Source organism: Podarcis vaucheri (genome assembly GCF_965113315.1).
Source record: "Podarcis vaucheri genome assembly, chromosome: 2".
NCBI lineage: Eukaryota > Metazoa > Chordata > Lepidosauria > Squamata > Lacertidae > Podarcis > Podarcis vaucheri.
Window position 1 is genome coordinate 3,512,451 of NC_138760.1, and position 20,134 is coordinate 3,532,584.

Below are 20,134 nucleotides of genomic sequence, written 5' to 3' on the forward strand. Positions count from 1 at the left end.
TGCCATCATGCAGCAGTACCTGAGATGCTATGCGAATCAACAGCCTGCGACGTGGGTGGATTACCTGCCGCTCGCCGAGTTCGCCTACAACAACACGAAGCACGTGTCCACGGGGGTCACGCCGTTCTTCGCCAACAACGGGAGGCACCCCAGAACCTTCCCGGGACTGGAAAGACTGGTGGAGGGGGAGCCGCAGACAGCAGATGCGTTCGCGTCGGAGTTGCAGGAGGTCCACGATCAGCTGCGGCGGCACCTGGAGCTGGCCAAACACGCATACAAGGTGCAGGCAGACAAACACAGAAGGGTTGGCGAAGAGATCCATGTGGGAGACTGGGTCTGGTTAGCAGCCCACGCAGTGCCGGCCAGGTCGTTGGCCAAGAAGAAACTAGGGCATAAGCAACTGGGGCCCTACCAAGTCGAAGAGCAGGTCAATCCGGTGGCCTTCAGGCTGGCGCTTCCGGAGGGTTCCAGAATGCATCCGGTGTTCCACAGATCGGTGCTCACTCCCTACAAGGCACCGCACAGGTTTCAGGAACCCGGAACGGCGCCGAGTCCGCTCCGAGAGGGAACCAGGCAACGGGGAGTGGCACAGGAGGTGCGCCTCAACGAAGTCACAGAGATTTTGGACTCCAGATGGGGGGAAGAGGGGGTAGAATACCTTCTCGCTAAGGAGGGCACCCCGGCCAGTGCCAACAGCTGGGTGCCGGGCTACACTTTAGATGAACCTCTGCTCAAGGAAGAGTTTCATGCCCTCTTCCCCCATAGGCCAATGCCAGCGGACTTTTTCGACGACTGGCTTTTCACGCCCACGCTTTCAGCCAGCACGTTCCGGGGGTTCGACTCGGATGAGGAACCGACACGAGACGCCCGTTCCCCGGAGGGGTCGCCCTCGGGATCTGCTTCAGAACCCTCGTATTGGTGGGATGATCGACCAGAGGAGCAGTGGCGCAGGAAGTGGCTGGAGGGTCCAGGACGAGCAACGCCTCCAGAAGGAAGTGAGGGAGAGACGGACATGGACGTTTTCGGGGACGACCAGGGTCTCGAGCACGGCGGCACAAAGATGGAAGCAGAGGTGACCGTCGTCGACGAGAGCAGGGAGGAAGAACCGGAAGACTTCGGATGGAGGCCCGCCACGGGAAGCGAACTGTACCCGACATTCGTCCCCTTGACACTGCAGCACCCAGTTCCCGCACCGGAAGGAGGGGAGGGGGAAGAGGGGGCTTCGAGGGGGGGATGGATGTCAGGGGTTCAGGAGCAGAGGCGAGGGCAAGGGAGGAAACAGAGAGCGAGGGGGAGGAGGCAGAAGAAAGGATGAGTGATGACGACGACCCGAGATCTCCGAGTCTTTCCAGTGAATCAGAAGATTCACAAAAAGGAGCACCAGTGGCCAGGGCAAGGGGGGAGACTAGGGGGACACCCCAGGAAGAAAGAGCCAGAGGGGACTCAGAGGGGAGCAGTTGGAGATCGGGACCAACGTCACCGCCAGAGAGTAGGAAAGAGGAAGAGCGCCAGGGAGCAAGCGCTGGCAGCTCGCAACAGGAGGGAGGGCACGAGTCAGGAGTGGCCACACCTTCATCGGGGAGCGAAGTGACGGTTAGACGGAAAGTGGAAGGTTGGGCACGCGCGCCAAGTTCAAATGCACAGGAAGGTGGCGCAGTAGGCAGCCCGGAAAGGGAGCCAGGTCCTAAAGCCCGGCGCAAGGAGACAGGAGAGTCAGGGGGGTCAGCGTCAGAAGAATCCCGGAAGGAAGAGACCCAGGGGGGCAGAGGGACCCAGAGGAGAACTGTCAGGCGGAAAAGGTGGAGCAGGGCTAGGATATTAAGTTGGTGCGCAAGGGGCGGAGACTCAGACGGAGCTTCGCCGATCTAAGCATAAGACGTAGGGTTGCACGCAGCAGCTCGAGAATGGAGACTGTAACTCAATAAAGACTTTTATTTAACGATCGCTGGCTAGCGTGATCCTCTGTGAGCTAGGATCTGGAAGTAACCCTGACAACAGGGTTCATGTGCGTAGTGGTAAAATCACCCTCCACTTCCCCCCAAATGCAGCCGTTCCTTTCCTGTGTATGACTCATGGAAAGACGTTACACATGTGCACAAGCATCCCAGCTCCTCTTTGTCTAGGTAGGAAGGGGAATTCTTTTTCTGTCAAAGCCACGTTGCTTATGGGGGCAATCTGTTGGGGGCTGCTAAGTTTATGTGGGGGTGACTGAATCCAGCAGTGGGCACAACCATAGCCCAAAGTGGGCCTGCCCCCTACTTTTCTTTTTCCTGACATCTCCTGTGCCCCCCCCCCTCTCTCACACACACAGAGTGACTGGCACCCGCTTCGTTCTCCCCATCCCAAGGGCTTCCTGCCTGTGATATTTTGAAATTAGGTTGGAAGCCTAAGAGTCTGATCTGATTCTACATCATTTTGGTGATTTCATCACTAAGTGATTAATGATATGCTGTCATGAAGGGGGCAGCTGCATAAGGAAAAATAGATAAGGGGTATTTACAGTACATGTTGAAAGGGACGTGGGTGGCACTGCGGTCTAAACCACTGAGCCTCTTGGGCTTGCCGATCAGAAGGTCGGTGGTTCAAATCCCCACAATGGGGTGAGCTCCTGTTGCTCGGTCCCTGCTCCTGCCAACCTAGCAGCTCGAAAGCACGTCAAAGTGCAAGTAGATAAATAGGTACCACTCCGGTGGGAAGGTAAACGGCATTTCCGTGCACTGCTCTGGTTTCGCCAGAAGCGGCTTAGTCATGCTGGCCACATTACCCGGAAAAACTGTCTGCAGACAAACACCGGCTCCCTTGGCCTGTAAAGCGAGATGAGCACGCAACCCCAGAGTCATTCATGACTGGACTTAACTGTCAAGGGTCCTTTACATTTGTATTTACATGTTTCAACTCCAAAACTCAGTGCTCATACTAAAATTCGCAAGTTTAACAAAATGAACACACATAAACCTATCCCTTCTGACAGTTCTGAACCTGGTCTTTAAAACTTTGCAGAACCTGTTTGGAACTTACAGCAAAGCATGGCATTGTGGAGGGTGGAAAGGTTAAAATGAAAAGGCTGTGAGAGATGAGGTGGTGGCTCTCCCTTGCACGACACGAAGACTTTTCCTGCTACACACAACCTACGTATTACTCAAACAAGTCTTCAGAAGCAAGAGATCTAGGAACTTTCTTATATGATCCCATGGCAAAAGCTTGAGAATTTTAAGACTTCAAATGCTGTGACAGAATCTGTACAAAGTTCTATATAGATGGTGTTTCATCTGCCTGTTTCGATTAGCAACTTGATTCAGTTTTGGAGATTATTCGTTGCTGATTTTACGAATGATGCTTACAGAACCTGTTGATTGAATTGTTCTTTGGGAGTTTCAAGGCTCTACTTTTTTCAGTTGCAGTTTACATACCCTTATTTTAATATGAAAGATGCCTTGGGTGAATTTTGATTTGGAGAGGTGGCAAATAAATGATTTAAAACAACTATAATAAATAAATGTGCTTGTTGTGTAAAGCAGGGATGTGGCCTAACCTTCTTTGGACCGAGGGCTGCAATCCCCCTTGGCCAACTGGAGAGGGTGACTGCCAGGAGGGGGCATGACCCAAAGTAGGCGTGGCCCCATGACGCAGCCTCTGCTCCACAGCTGATCGCTGCTGTACAGCTGAGGAGGGAAGTTGGTGTCTGCTCCTTGCTCATCAAATGATCAATTTGATTACTTGGGAGGGGAGCAAATTGCATCCCCATCAGGTAGGGGTGACAGGATCCCTCTGTTTCTCATTTTCCTCATCTTAAAAATACATATCCTCTCCTCATGAAAATTCCTAAGCATTTTGGTGCAAATTTCCTCTAAACACATTTTTTGTCTGCAGTTTGTACACATTTTTGCAAGCAATTTCTCCTAACATAATGCTTTTGTGTGATATTGTCAGTCTGTTAATTTTATACGCATTTCCCCTTAATATATGTATATTTGTAAACATTAGTTGATTGGAGCACTAAATCGCAAAATCCAGTTAAGTGTGAATTTTGAAGGATGGCTGTGTAGCTGTTCTTACATTGTTTCAGGAAGTCCAAAATTCAACTTTAAATGCAAACTGGGATGAATTTCTCCCCATCCCTACCATCAAGGCAACCTCTCTCTCAAACCCCCAATCATACCTTCTTTTTTCATTTTGCTGCCACTGTCAAATGATGGGGAATTTGGGGACCAGCAAAATTTGCTTGCTCAGGCCTCCAGGCCAGGGGTTAGGGACCCCTGCAATAAGGAAGCAATATTTCTGAATAATATCTGGTTTGAATCCATCTAGCAGCCAAATTCATCAAAGAATGTTGGAAAATCAAGCTGAAAAAAGCAATCTATAAAAATTGCTCTTAGTTAGAGTGGTATGTCTAATATTAAAAAAAAAATTTCATTTGGGGAGGTTTAATGGTATAGGCACATGGTCCCTCTTTCTCTCCTCAGGATGTTAAATAAAACCTTCCCTGTTTTCTGCTTCAAAGGGCATTTTACATGAAAGGAAAGGTGAAACAGAATCTTCCTATTTACAGGAATTGGCCATTTATGTACATCTCTTAATGTTTGGCGTTCTTATTAGGAAAGCAAATGAATCCTCTCAGTAGAAGTGTTTGCTTAGCTCACAAATATTCTACTTAGAACTTCAAAAAAATGTAGCATTATCCTATTTCAGGTTCACATTTTGATTTTTGTACGCCCTTATAAACATGTCTCTGGAGCAGTCTCTGGGGCCGGGGGGGGGGGAGCGGGGAAAGTGGCAGGCAAGGAGAGCATTAAGCACACTGATGTTTCTCTGTTCCAAATTCCCCCCCCCCAAACAGCTTTTATCTAACAAAGTACCACGGGCACGCAGGAGTATATTTGTCTGTCATGTTTAGCTCTACTCTGATGTTCAGTTTTTATTTGTTCAAGGACACATACATGCACATTCATGTGTGCGCGTGTTGAGTGAAAGCCAGCAGTTGAATGAATATTAATAAATTCCGACTCAATTATTTGTTGCTGGTAACATCCATGGAGGAGCAAGACGAGCCCCTTGCTGACGTGGCCTCATCCCTTAGATCAGGTTGCCGGGGGAGGTGGGGGTTCTCTGTCTCCTGAAAGCAGCAGTGCCAGAACCTGTAGAAGAAGAAGGAGACGGCACTTGGTCCCTCCCTCTTCTCTCATAGGTCACCCAGGGATGCAGAGGCAGCTTCACCAGGTGAGATGGGAGAGCAGCAGGGCTGAATAGCCTCCCTGTGCTTCCCTCCTGGGTGTGGGGTGCAGCCTGTTTACATTTCTCTATATATAGCAGAGCCCCCACCGCTGTGCTGCCCGCTCTGCCTCCCAGCCGTGATGAATTGCTGCCTATGTGTGTGCCGTCATTGGAAGGGCCCAGCCCAGGCCAAAGCAAACACCCTGATGGGAAAAAGAGGCAGATCCTGCCGCCTCTTAGAGAGGCAGTCCGAGGAGCCGAGCAAGAGTCTTTCTCCACTCCCCCCACTCCTGAGCATGGAGAGAGGAAGGGGTGGTTTGGTCATTGCAAAGCCCTGTTTGTGGGGATGCTGGCGATCTGGGAGGCCTCCCAGCTGAGAGGCCAGGGATGTGCAGCCAGACTTTTCATTCTCTGTTTCTTCTCATTTCCAGGTAGCGTCATCCTGCCAGCCCCTCCCTCTACCTGAACTGGTAAGTGTGGATGTCTAGCCGTCCGCTGTATGTTTTATGCCTTACCTGTGGCCTTTCCCCATCCCCTACATAGTTGCTGTCTGCTGTGTTTTAGTTCGGTGAGGATGGGGATTTAGCACAAAGCATGTATTTTTAAATTCACCATGCTCTTTTGCCTTTCACCTGGCTTCACCTCTGCAAAGGTTTTGGCAGGCATATGCATCAGCAAACCAAACACTGATTGAGTTGTCTGTCCCAACCAATTTAACATTTGTTTGGAACTTTTAAAATGATGATAAACTAATTTATGTTGACAAAACTGCTACCAAGATGAGGCAAGAGAGGTGAATGTGATGCCAGAAGCCCCCAGTCAGCCTGTGCAATACATTGTCAGATTCTGCCCCATATCTACAGTTCCTTCATAGAATTATAGAATTCCCCAGGAGTTCCTTCCTAGGGAGAAGATTGTATGTGAGCAAATCACAATGGGTGACTCCGCTGCTTAAAGGAAGGGTGGGGAACCTGTGCCCTCCACATGTTGTTGAACTGTAACTCCCATCAGCCCCAGCCAGCGTGGCCACTGGCCTCAGTGATGATGGGAGTTGGAGCCCCACAGTTTATGGGGGGACAGATGTTCCACAACCAGGAAGGCTAAATACTGGCAGGTGGGCGGATCAACCACCACCACCTGCCATTGAGCTATTCCTTATGAGCCAAATTGCAGTTGAGGCTATAGGTGGGTCTTTGCTGTGGAGATTTGTGAGAGTACTCAGTAAGGAAAGTCCTTTCTTCAGAGTGTAGATGCGTGGATGGGAATATGGAAGGGAGAGGTGGTTTCCTGGGTTGAAAGCCCAGCTGAACTTTCGATTTGTTGTGTACTCTTGGACACATTCTGTTTCTTGGTCTTGGCAGTGGGAACCAAGGCCAGCCCAGCCATTAGGCAGGGTGAGGCTACTGCCTCAGGTGGCAGAAGCTCCTGAGGCAGCATTTCCACAGGCACCACACCACCTCCAGCACCAGCAGCAAAGAAGCAGCGCCAGCATTGGCACTAGTTTCAGCCAAGATCAGGGCTATTTGGGGCATGATCTTGCCTGAAATTGGTGCCATGATGGGGCTACTTCTCTGCCCACAACGGATGTGGCAGGGCACATGATGCAGGCAGCAGTGACAGATAATTGTGGTGGCAGGAGCAGTGGCAGCAATAGGACAGGGCAGCACTTCCTGATTCGCCTCAGGTAGTGAAATGGGATGCACAGCCTGGTGGGAACAGCATTAGCCCGGCTCCTAAGCTCGTAAGTGCTGTTGTGAGAATGTGAAACAACAACTGCAAGGAACCAGACCAGATTAATGGTAGCAGGAAGCAAAATCTCCCACTGAAGCAGGAATGAAAGAAATGTTAATAATGCAACTTGAGAGGATGCGTTCCCTTGCTGCTGACGTCTGATGGGCCTATTTTCTCTGTGAGGGCCAAGACAGGAGTTGCAGCCTTCCCTGTGAGCTAACCTGTTAGCAACTGGGAGGCGTTCTAGGCCACCCAGTGCAAGAAGGGCCAGCTAAGGGCACCATTGTTAGCACAATGATTTTTTGGCTACTGTCTACCATACAGGAATGTTTCAGAGAAATGCCAAGATACAGATAAGAGGCTGTCCAACTTGCTTGCTCCAGAGGGCCTTGCAGACCCCCACCCCACCCCCAAATTGATTGTGACCTTAACTTGCCTTGAATCTGGGATCAGCAAAGGTATTCTAGTGACCTCACAGGTCAGGAAGACTCAGGAGACTCAGCTCATGGCTGGTTTAGTGATTTAGGAGATGGATGGTTCCTTGACTCTAGCTTTCCCTCAGCCTTGCAGTGGAGGCTGAAAGTGGCTTCGTGTTAGATTTTAGAGAAGTCAAGATAGTAAGAAAGCTGTATGTGATACTAATTATCTGTAGCTCCACTGTATTGTTTACTTTTCTCTCTTTTATTTATTGTTCTTTTTATGCTTTTCCTTGTTCTATTTGTCCTTTTTTGAAGTTTGTAACTGCTTTCTCTCCTTACAAAACAAAACAAAATAAAGGCATATCAGGTGGCTTGCCAGCTTTTTGCTGCAATGACAATGAGCTTGAAAGAACAGGTGTATCCTCTCTAAAATGCAACCAAATGTCCACCGCCTCTTCCCAGTCCTGAGGGCAGACTCTGTTTCCCTCGCAGGTTGTCCCAAATTGAACAGACAGTAAAGGAAGTGAGAGACAAGTAGTCTCCAGGAAATGTAAAGAGGAACCAGGCTGACAACTTATTAATAGCTGTCCATTCAGTGAACAAGGTGTGGGGGGAGGGCAGGAATCGGGCCACATGGCCATTTTCTCAACACAATGAAATTGTAAGTCATTTGTGTTTGGCACGGCGAGACATTCTTTTGACTATGCTGACATTAAAAGATTGCAACCTGCCTTTCTGGCTGCAATAATCCATGCGAAGCAAAGAGTTCACAAGCAAGGGTCAACAATTTTTAGCTGAGCTTGTTGACCAAGCCAAAAATGGTAGTTCCAGCTCCTAGCAGAATTTCTCGAGGGGCAAGCTGGGGGAAGCATGCATTGTTGGAGAACCTCCCACCCCAAGGGAAAGGCAAGCTCATCAGGCTTGCCAGAGGGTGGTGCCACACTCTCTGTAGTGAGTGCATTTGTTGAAACCTATTGCCAGGACATGGCAAGCTGCTGAATGCCCTCACCCCATCAAAACAGTGTGATCTGCTTGGGCCGTATCAAGCTATCGTTTTATATCAACTTCACTACCTTATGATCAAGGAAAGAATGGTCATGTAAATGGCAGAGATCACAAGGATGTGCATACTGTACTTGTTTCTTTTTTAAATTGTGAATTTGCAGTTCATTTAGGGAGGGTATGAGAAGTTTCTTAAAACTTAGGGTCTGCCACTGAAAATTGTACTCCCGTATCAAGTTTTCCCTCTTCCCTTCTATAATATGTTTTAAAACCCACTCCTGTGTCGTGACATCATTGCTTTCCCTACTAGGTGTCATGGGCAGTAGGGCTGTGGAAATGCACATTTTATGACATCAGAGGGGGGTAAGGCTAATTACAGTGTAGCTGGGGGGAGAATTTGACATGAGGAAGCCATTATCAGTAGTAGCTCCATTTCACTCCCTTTTTAGTGGTACAGTGGTGCCTCGCAAGACAAAATTAATCCGTTCCACGAGTCTCTTCGTCTAGCGGTTTTTTCGTCTTGCGAAGCAACCCTATTAGCGGATTAGCGGTTTAGCGGCTATTAAAGGCTTAGCGGCTTAGCGGCTAAAAGGCTATTAGCGGCTTAGCGGCTTAGAAAAAGGGGGGAGCGGGGAAAAATCGGAACACTTGCAAGACGTTTTCGTCTTGCAAAGCAAGCCCATAGGGAAAATCGTCTTGCGAAGCAGCTCAAAAACGGAAAACCCTTTCGTCTAGTGGGTTTTCCGTCTTGCGAGGCATTCGTCTTGCGGGGCACCTCTGTACCTCTAACACCCATCAGTCTCAACCAGCAAGGCCAATGCTCAGGGTTGGTGGGGGTTGTAGTCCAAAACATATGGAGGGCCCCAGGTTGGCAAAGGCTGTCCCAGTAGGAAGGTGTCGTGTCGCTGTTGCCCCTGCGTACCTCTCCTTCTGCTCCGGTTTGAGGATCAAGCCATCAAGGAATGAGCCTGAGGCCCCCCACTGTAGCTGGGGAGAGTCTCAGGCATAGAAGCTGCATGGCGCTGTCTTGCATTTAATGCTCTTATTTGCGGTTTTGTTCTGCTTTCCTAAACACTCTCCTTCTCCCCATTCTTCCCCGTTTGTCAAGAGGAGGAATACAGCTCCAGTCCGGCGTATTGAGCATTTGGTAAGACTTTGCTTTCTCTAAACTCTCTCTTAGCTCTGGCTGCGGGGCTTTCCAGTCTAAAGTTTGATTCACTAGCGACTGAAAACTGTGTTTCTAGACACCATGCTGACATGTAATCAGGAAGGGCATGTAAGGGCATTTTTCTTCTTCTTCTTCTGCTTGTAATTACATTCATTTTTCTACTTAAAAGGTCTTTATTCATTTCATGACTCGTTCGTTAAAATCGCATTAGGTTCAGTGCACATTAGTCAAAGACACATTTGTTTCATAACTTGAGTTCATTTCTCCCTCTCTCTAACTTCTTCTAATTTCCCTCTCTCTTTTTAAAAATGCTGACGTGGGACGATAGTTGGCTTTGCAGCTGCCTCCAGGCGGCCTCCGTCTCTTTCCTCCTGGTGCTCCAGAGTTCCCTGAGAAGACAGATCGATGGTTAGGCCACTCTGAGGACTGTAATGCTGTGAGGGGAATAGAGGCCTCCTAGCAAGGCTCAACGCCCTCAACAAACTCTGCTTCTCAGGGTTCTTTTGGGGAAGCCATGGCTAATTAAAGTGGCATGCTAGCACTTTAAACATAAATTATTATTATTATTATTATTATTTGTATATTGCCCTTCATCCAAAGATCACAGGGCTGTTCACAACATAAAAAATGTCAAAATGAGAACACAAAATACATAATAAAACAAGAACAGACCAATAACCTGCCCTCTCACAAGCACATTCAAAAGGCCATAGAATGTTAATCAGCCAAAGTTTTGGTTGAAGATAAATATTTTTTGTGGAACATCTTCCAGCTCCTGCAAATGGCTGGATAACTCATTTATAAAGTCTGAAATATTCTTGACGTATTTTTATTAGATATGTCAAAAGTGAACCTGTTAAGTTCACTTTTTAAAAACCTTTCTATCAAGGTGAGTCAATTAAGATGGAAGGGATGAAAACAAACTTCTCACTTTCAAAGATATCTATTTATTAATCTATGCATGCTAATCTGAGTGAGGGAATAGATTAAGATCATTATGTTTTGTTCTTAAGAGGCATAGCCTGAGGAGAGAGCCCTAAACCTATTTGCTTTTTCTACAAATCTCATCCACCAACTCAAGGAGACATTCTCAGCCATCAGTCTTAGTAATGGCAATGGTTACCCTGTTACCTTCATATTATTAGCCCTTATATTGCAGGTGGGGAACTGAGGCTGAAGCCAGCTAGCGGGTTAACACAAGAAGCAAGATTCAGAACAGGGTTTCCTCATTCACAGCTCTGAGACAAACTACATCTTACATTATTTGTGCTTTTGCAAAAGGCATTATTAAGCAGGCTGCTTTCATTTTGAAAGAAAAACACCCATGTTGAGCCCCATCCAGGAACAGCCATCCAATTCATCTTTAGGGGTAAATAGCAGTTGGCTAGTTGTGGTAAGGGTGACCCGCTTAAGCACACTTTAAAAAAACATGAATAATGAGCACAGGAACATTGGAAACTCCCTTATATTGAGCTAGGCTGAGCTGCAGTAGTGAGATGAGACACAAACCTGTAGACTTCCTTCCGCTTGGGGGGTTGTGGGGATGGGGGGGGCACAAGCCTACTACAGAGGGAGGCAGCAGTGCAGACGCCTTCCCTCCATGGCAGACTTTGTAGATCTGACATTGGATGATGACAGGAGCAGCAGAAGTGGGGGGAATGTGGGCACAGGACCGTGGTGGGTGGGGCTCAGCGTCCCTGTGGATATGCAGATTGTTCCTTCCCTGGTCATCAGATCAGTCCTTTGATGAGTGGAGAGGGGGCACTGTGAGCTAAGGGGGGGACTGTATGCCAGTGTGCGAATATATGAAGGTGTGTGCCCCCCCTATGAGGCCCACGTGCTCACTACTGGCATATGGACCCTGGTAGGCTGGCCAAGGTGAAATGCAGCTCTCAGGCAAAAAAAAAAAAAAAAAAAGTTTGGCCACACTCCTGCTTTAGAACAGAAAGAAATATGAATAGAAAGAAATCTGTTCCTCTGTTTCCTGCATGCTATTCATTGCTCTTTTCAGCCAGAGTCACTCTATTCTTGCTTGCTGTTTTCTTTGGAAGTGCTTTTTTGATGGCTTTCCCCTAACTTCCTCCCTCCCCACATTTATTTTTCAGGGCTCTACCAAGTCCCTCAACACTGCTAAGCAACGGAACACGCTACCCAGGTAAGGGGTTTGCATTTAGGTTTTGCATTCTTGTCATGCTGACTTGCCTTTGGGACCTATAGTTATCCTGTAACTTCTGCAAGCAGCAGATTTGTGCTTTGCAGAAGGTGGTAATTTAAATACCATTCTGTGATTACAAAAGGCATGTGTCTGGAATGCTCCAACCAATTCTGATTGGCCACATTCAGCTGGAACAAAGACAAAGAGAAAGTATAATGTTTATGGGCCCAGAATTGGCCCAGCAATAGTTTTGAGGTACACCTGTCCTGGGCAACCCTGTCTCCCCCACCCCCTTCATCTTTTGGTGGAACCCCTCCAAAATCAGCACCCAAATAAGAAGGCAGTGTAATTTCTAAAGTATCTTTGTTTTTGAAGTGTGGCCTTATGATCTCTTGAGATCATATTTCCTATGAGGTTGTGGTGTTTATCTCAGGAGCCTTGGCTCAGGGGTGGTTTGATATACAATAATATTGATAATGTTCAGTCAGTCAAGTCCCAATTATGTAAACTCATTTCCAATGCAAACTATAGGTGCAGTTGTTCCACATGTCAGCACAGTGCCTGTATTTGAATAGATCCCGGCTTAATTCAAGCTACATTGGGAATGGCGTTAAGATATGGTGGACTTCTGCTTCATCAGTGGAACTTCAGAAAATGGAGATTGGTGTATCTCACCCATATCACCATCTAATCCCCACTCAGCTAAATTCTGTGAGGCAGGAAGCACTTCCTTTTGTGCCCTGCTTCCTAGGCACAGGTCTGGGTTTTCTAGGTCTGCATCCAAGTGGTTTTTTTTATCTCACCACTTTCCCTGGGAAAACCCACTGTTTACCACTGAATTGGAGCAAACGATTGGTTTCTCCGTAGATTGCCGCTGATTCCAGTTCAGTGGTAAACAGCTGGTTTTCCCAGGGAAAATGGCACGACAAAAAACTGCCCACTTGGGAACAGACCTAGAAATCCCTGACCTGTGCCTATAGTTTGAAAAATGGACTATAGGGCCCAAGCGAAACCACAATGCCTGACAGTGCCATTATACTGTTGTGCACAAACATCATAAATAACCAATTGGCAAATTAGAAACCATATTGGAACACCTTTTCTGAAATCCCCTCTTTTCCATCAACATTTATTCTATTCTTTGGTCCCTTCTGCAGTGTGGTAAGTTGGGCCTGTGCGGATTAGAAAACAACCATGGCTTGCTTCCCTCAACCCTTCCTTCCATCCTTCCTTCCTTCCTTCCTTCCTTCCTTCCTTCCTTCCTTCCTTCCTTCAGGAGTTTCAGTCTAGACCACGTGATGGAACGCAAGTATGACTTTGACCTCACCTACATCACTGAGCGCATCATCTCTGTCTTCTTCCCCCTGGCCTTGGAGGAGCAGCGTTACCGTGGCAACCTTCGGGAGGTGGCCCAGATGCTAAAATCCAAGCATGAGGACAAGTACATGGTAAAGAAGCCAAGGGAAGCCAGGGGTGGCAACGGGTAAAAAAAATCCATTAGGGGGCCATTGCAGGGTGGGCATGTAAAATCAAAAAGTGAGCCTTTCTGGATACCTGGGGTTGAGTGAGTGTGTTGAGGGATGCCTGCTTCTTAGAGAGATGGGGAACACCATACCATGTAGACACAGGATGCTCAGCACAGGAGCATAGGGATGTTTCTTATACTGTGCCCAACCATTGGTGCATCTAGCTCAGTTATTGTCTGGCAGTGATTTCAGGCAAGGGTGTTTTTCAGCCCTATCTGGAGACACAGGGGGTAGGAGTTAGGCCTCCTGCATAAGAAACAAGTGATCTGCTCCTGAGCTACAGCTCATCCCTTGGAATTTGTCCTGTTCTCCCTGTTCCTCAGTTCAGTCTCCTACCTGAAGTATGGCACTGGAAATCTGCAAGCCGCCAATTCAGATACCCTTGTGGGTATTCTTCTTCTGGGCTGTACAGACACACTTCTGCGTTTTGTAGGCTTTGCAAAGGAACAGGGAGCACAGAAGATGGATGGAACTGGTCTGGGGAGGGGGAGAAAAGTTGGAATGGGAGGATGGGGAAGGGTTGCCAATGTTTTAATTTAAAAACAGAGTCCCTGGGCATCAGGGTTGGTGGCAGAACTAGAGCAGGCAGAGCCAGGTTAGAATCTGGTGGGGTTTTGCAGCTTGTGCTGGTGAGGGGCAGAGAAATACTGGCTTGATGAGTACAATATTGGCTGGCTGGTAATCGTGCCAGGGGGCCACTGTGAGTAACAGAGGCCAATGAGATGTCTCTTTGTGTCAACAGCTCCTCAACCTGTCAGAGAAGCGGCATGACATCATCAGGCTGAACCCCAAGGTGAGGGAGAGAAGGGTTGGCCCTCAAATGCTTAGATTGACCTGGAGCCAGAGTTTTGTGGTGGTGGGTCTCGAAAATTCTCACGATAGAAACTTGCAAAATAACTGTCTGTGCCTTTCTAAACACAAGGTAAACAGACAGTGAGTCAAGCTTGCAGCCGTCACTTTTGGCTGTATGCAAATTGCACATTTAAGGCACATGAGTCCCCCCAAATAATCCTAGGAACTTTAGTTTGTTAAGGGTGCTAGGAATTGTAGCTGTGTGAAGGGTAAGCTACAGATTTGTTTGATTTGCACATGCATTTTCATAATGAAACTTGGATTTCCAGTAGCAGGATATAGGGAACATAAGAAGCTGCCTTGTGCTGAGTCAGAGTGTTGGTCCAGCTATTTTCTGCATTGACTGAGGTAGCAGATGTTGTGGTGGGGCACTGCTGCTACTTTTTAGTGGGATTGGAGGAGGAAGAGGAGGAACAAGGTGGCAGTGAGGTCAACGTGGTGCAATACCACTGGATTGGCTCTGCCAGTGCACCTGCACCGCAACAACTCTCCTCCTGGAGGTCAAATGTGTGATGCCACTCCACTATCCACTACTGCCCAGTAATGGCTCTCCAGGGTTACAGACCAGAGTCTTTCCCAGATGCTGGGGATTGAACCTGGGATCACCCGCATGCAAAGCAGATGCTCTTTCCCATTGTTCTGTAGTGAAAAATAAAATACACTGTGACTCTCTTGGCTCTGGTTCCATTTGTTCTGCCTTCGTGGCTCCTTAATGCCTATGCTTCTCTCTCCTTCCTGGCACAGGTGCAAGACTTTGGCTGGCCAGACCTCCATGCCCCACCTTTGGACAAAATCTGCTCCATCTGCAAAGCCATGGAGACCTGGCTGAACTCAGACCCACAGCATGTGGTTGTGCTTCACTGCAAGGTGCAGAGGGAAATGCCCTAATTTTCCTGGCCATTATAGATGGGCATTTAGGGGAAGTGGCTGTGGATGGTGGAGACAGAGGGGACTGCAAAGACACCAGAGGCTTGGGAAAGGGCTTTTGACTTCTGCAAGTCATGATCTGTGGGGTCTCACAGTCATTCTTCTGTCTCTCCCCCGGCCTCTGAGTTGGTTCCCATAGTTTTTTGGGAAACTTATTGCACTCCTAGGCTGATGGTGCTGCGGCATTTTATGGTCCTAGCTCCAGTGTTTAATGCCTTCTCTCTCTCTCTCTCTCTCCTTCTCCCTCTTTGTGCCAGGGCAATAAGGGCAAGACCGGCGTGATCGTAGCAGCCTACATGTACTACAGCAAAATCTCTGCAAGGTACCAAGCAATGTGGGGAGGGGGCTGTGTTTGTGTGTGGTAGCCTGTAACTCTACTTGGCTTCTGTCTTCAGCTCAAGGCAGAGACAGGCAGGCACCCAGTGGCCTCTTTCCTTTCTTCCTTCTTCAGTGCAGACCAGGCCCTCAGCACACTGACCATGCGCAAGTTCTGCGAGGACAAGGTGGCTGCTTCTCTGCAACCCTCCCAGAAGAGGTGAGGCCTGCAGCTTCACCCCCACCCCCACCCCACTTTCCCCTCTTCCTCTGCTGTCATGCATGTGAAATAAGCTGCAGGATGGGTGGGAAACGCATCATGGCAAGGCGTTGCAGGGGTGTGCTGTGAGAAACTTTAGGAAATCACAGAAATGGGGTGGATGTGTTTGTGTGCATGTTGCACTAGATATGAAGCCCTTGTGCCCGAAGACCATTCTAGCTATCCAGCGTGCCCTTCTACTCTCCACAAATCCACAAGATCCTCAGGGAGAGAAAAGGTGCTGGTAGTGTCAGGTGCAATAGCTCGGAACAAAGGAAAAATTCAGTTCAGTTCACATTTAAAGACAAATCTACCTGGTTTGCACTTTCTGGAACAAGCCACAAACTGAAACAAGCCGTCTTTGAAAAGTTGCATTTCTCCGAATTTTGCAGTCCAGTTCTCCAGCTAAGGGCTCATCCATACTTTAAATTGCCCCATTGCTTTCCACTGGGGAAAGCTGTGGTTTAATGCTGAATCGGAACAAACGGCAATCTGCTTTTCCACAGTTGTTGTTTGTTCCGATTTAGCACCAAAGAGCAGATTTTCTAGGGGAAGGTAGCAGGGCAAAGGCATAAGTGCTCGGACGTTTGCCTAGATTGTACGGGACAAGCAGAAAGCGGCTTGGACCCGTGCTTGCGAGGCATGGGACAAGTGGAAGTGTGGATGAGCCCTGTGTAATTTGTTTTTAAAAATGCATCTACTAGAGTAAACTCTGCATAAAAATGCATATACTAGTAAAAATAGCATAAAAATGCTATTTTTTATATTTATATTATATTTATAATATATTTATAATATATTTATATTATATTATATTATATTATATTATATTATATTATATTATATTATATTATATTTATTATATTATATTATATTATATTATATTATATTATATTATATTATATTATATTATATTATATTATATTATATTTGGGTAAATTGCTTTGCTAAAATGTGTATGATAGGCAAAATTGCATACAAAAATGTGTATTAGGAGAAATTTGTATTAAAATGCTTATGCATTTTCATGAGGATTTAAAAATGGATTTCCTGATGTGGAGACTTGAACTTAAGAATGGAAAAATGAGAAACAGAGAAACCAAAAGTGATAGATTTGCCCATCCCTCAGGACAGCCCACTCCCAGTGCACCTGCAGTTAACAGGGGCTGCATAGCTGTTGTGCTCCCACCAAGCAGACCTGGTCATCTGGACAGGTGTAGTAGCTGCTACGCTGTGTTGGAGAGATGTGGAGATGGAGAGTGAAGATGGAAGAGTGACAGTGATTCAGGGGGCTAGTTGTAAACCTCCTGTTAGCCTGATAAAGCCTGGAGGCTTTGGAGCTGTCAAAGCCAAATGCATCATCTGAATTACCACCTGGTACAAGTGAATTTCCCCCCATATACATACAAAAGCTCCCTATACATAGGTAACTAGACATTGGGGAGCTGGATTCTAGCCAGCTTTTCTCCCCAAGATGCTGATTTTCTAATTGTGGAGATGTTTTCTTATTTGGGACACTTCCCACCCCGTGGGCTGTCAGATGTGGTACGACACAGATAGGGACTTCCCACCTATTGGGACTCTTGGCTGCTATTATGAAACAGGGAGTTTAGAGGCTATGGGGTAAAGGAGGAGGTAGGTTTGAGACTTTCTCCTGGAATCCTGTTGGTAAGCCTAAGAGCTTATGGCTGACCCTTCTCTCTTTTCCCTGTGGACAGGTATATCCAGTATTTTAGTGGGCTACTCTCAGGCACAATCAAGATGAACAGCAATACCCTGTTTCTGCACCATGTTCTTCTCCCAGCCATCCCTACCTTTGGGGCTGGCGGAGGTAAGTGCTGCAGGTGATGTCCAGAAAATGCATCTCCCCATTCAAATGCAAGACCGGCATGGGCATGGCTTAAAAGCCTGCTTGCACCTCCCGTCTGTTCTTGCACGCATTTGTGCATAGCACTATTTCAGGTCAAACAAGAGTGACCAAAAGGGTGAGAAAAAGCGAGAGGGAGAGAGGGGAACTGACCTGGTAGGGTTTTATAAAATTGAGAATAGCACGGAGAGCACAAATAGGGATATTTTTCACTTTCTCTCATAACACTAAACCTTGAAGTTGCTCATTTACGTTCATAGAATGCGTTGGTACAAGTCATAGAATCCTAGAGTTGGAAGAGACCACAAGGGCCATCGAGTCCAACCCCCTGCCAAGCAGGAAACACCATCAGAGCACTCCTGACATATGGTTGTCAGCCTCTGCTTAAAGACCTCCAAAGTAGGAGACTCCACCACACTCCTTGGCAGCAAATTCCACTGTCGAACAGCTCTTACTGTCAGGAAGTTCTTCCTAATGTTTAGGTGGAATCTTCTTTCTTGTAGTTTGGATCCATTGCTCCGTGTCCGCTTCTCTGGAGCAGCAGAAAACAACCTTTCTCCCTCCTCTATGTGACATCCTTTTATATATTTGAACATGGCTATCATATCACGTTGATCGACAATTCTTCATGTGTGGGACCTGCAACAAAATGTTGCAGTGTGACACACACACACATGGTTCCTTTTCCCATTCCCTTTGTCTGCCACCCCACCCCACCTCACCCCACAAAAGCTGTCAACAGTCTGTGCCTGCTGGGCATGCTCCATGACTTCACTGGTGGGCTGTCTTATCCCTCGCCTTTTAGGGTCCCCCCCCCAAATATTTCTTTGTACTTGGGGTTTTCTAATTGTGTTGAAAGCTCCCTTTTGCGGGGGGGGGGGCTACCTAAACAATGGCACTTAAAGCCCAGTAAAGAGACCAATACACTACAATAAAGTTAGGGAATTCACTGGCACCAGATGTGGGGGAAGGGGCATGGGTTTAGATGGCTTTTAATCTGAGACAAATCTATGGAAGGGACACCTGTCAATGACTCTTAGTTAGGCTGCCTAAATGAGAACCCCATGTTCAGAAGCCTTGGGTTGCCTTTGTGCCTTGTTTGAAGAATTCCCAGAGGTATCTGACTGGCTGCTGTTGAAAACATGATGCTTTTATCACCAGCAGGGCTCTTATGTCCCTAAGCGTGTGTTAGGACACAAACAAAGGAGAAAATGTGAGTGTGTATACAGGGCTAGGTCATCTGCCAGTAAACTAGGCAACCATTCAAGGGGGTCACAATTCAAGGAGTACCCACAATCTCAGAATTAGAACACAAGCCCCATGTTATTGTGCTAATTATGGTATGCTCTCCAATACATTCTGATCTGAGTGTGTACCCCATATGCATGACATGGGGTTGTAGAATGAACTCTTTGTTTAGGCAGGAAAGCTGGTCCTGATGCACATTTGACCTATGTAAGGCCTTGTGAATAAGAAGATTCCACATGGTGTAGGTGTGGAATTGTTAGTACTGGTCCTAGAACTGAAAATCAGTAGAGTCACCAAATTATATACACATGCCCAACTTTTCTTAGGAATTGAGTTTGTTGGCCTGACCCATCAGGCTTCTCTTATGTTCTCATCTTTCCTCTTCCAGGTTATCAACCCTTCTTGAAGATCTACCAGTCCATGCAGCTGGTGTACACGTCTGGGATCTAGTGAGTATGAGTGGGTTCTGCCTCGGGCAAATGCCTAGGTCACCCTCCAAATTCTTCATAGATAAGGGCCAATCTCCTTGTAGCTTCCATCCCAACTGTCCGTCTGTTTCTTCCTGTCTTACAGCAGTCTTCATGGTTCTGGTGCAACTCAGAAGCTCTGCATCAGTCTGGAGCCAGCCTTGCTCTTGAAAGGGGATGTCCTGGTGAGTGCTGGATGTAAGGTGGGCAGGCTGGACTTGGTGGACCTCTGATCCAGCAAGGTGCTTCTTTATATTCTTAAGGAAGAATTAAGACTCAGAAACGCAATTATGCCATAGCTGGTAAAGAGATCCCAAGTATGCTCTCTTCCTTGTAAATGTAGAGCATAAGGGGTGGTGAGATTGGTGGCTTCGATATATTATTGGACTACAACTCCCATCATCCCTGACCATTTGCCATGTTGACTGGGGCTGGTGGAAGTTGGAGTCTAACAACTGGGGGCCACCCCACTGGATACCCCTGTGGAGATTCTGACATCATTATTTAAAACAAACAAATGATCCACTCTGTCTCTGTTTTTCCCAGAGAAGGTGACTCAAAGGTGGCTCACCTCACTTTTGCCTCTGGTCAGCAGGTTTACATATTTTAAAATAATGTCTCCAAAAATTATGAAATCTGTTTGACTGGAGATGACTGAGGTAGGGAGAGTGGAGAGGAAGTGTGGGGAGTACCCTGAGTAGCGATGGCTCGATCTCAAGCAATTGCCCTTAATTTTTTATTTTATTTTACATAACAAACTTCAATTTAAACATTTCAATCACATTTCGGATTCTCCAAATCCCTTGACTTCCCTCCGCCCTTCTCTGGTTTTCATTGTCAATCCCTTTTTATTCAACTTATCCTCTCCCCCCCCCCCATCTGTTATTAACTTTTCCATTATATTTTATCTTTTACAAGTATTACTCTAATCCTGCCAAGGTTTTTAGTTGTTTACAATGTTCTAAGCTATAATTTTTTCCCATTCTT

At 47.1% G+C, this 20,134-nt stretch overlaps 1 protein-coding gene across 5 annotated transcripts in view; it reads left to right on the plus strand.

The window, feature by feature from the left end:
* Nucleotides 1–20,134, plus strand: part of TNS2 (tensin 2) — a 135,241-nt gene that overhangs the window by 92,232 nt on the left and 22,875 nt on the right. For all 5 annotated transcript variants that reach the window (XM_082207773.1, XM_082207777.1, XM_082207775.1 and 2 more), the window contains 11 exons: nt 5,643–5,681; nt 9,472–9,510; nt 11,637–11,686; nt 12,963–13,134; nt 13,955–14,005; nt 14,809–14,931; nt 15,249–15,313; nt 15,443–15,526; nt 17,284–17,396; nt 19,069–19,129; nt 19,254–19,332. In XM_082207773.1, the coding sequence (XP_082063899.1) occupies nt 5,643–5,681; nt 9,472–9,510; nt 11,637–11,686; nt 12,963–13,134; nt 13,955–14,005; nt 14,809–14,931; nt 15,249–15,313; nt 15,443–15,526; nt 17,284–17,396; nt 19,069–19,129; nt 19,254–19,332 (876 nt within the window). The remainder of the gene's footprint in view (nt 1–5,642; nt 5,682–9,471; nt 9,511–11,636; nt 11,687–12,962; nt 13,135–13,954; nt 14,006–14,808; nt 14,932–15,248; nt 15,314–15,442; nt 15,527–17,283; nt 17,397–19,068; nt 19,130–19,253; nt 19,333–20,134) is intronic.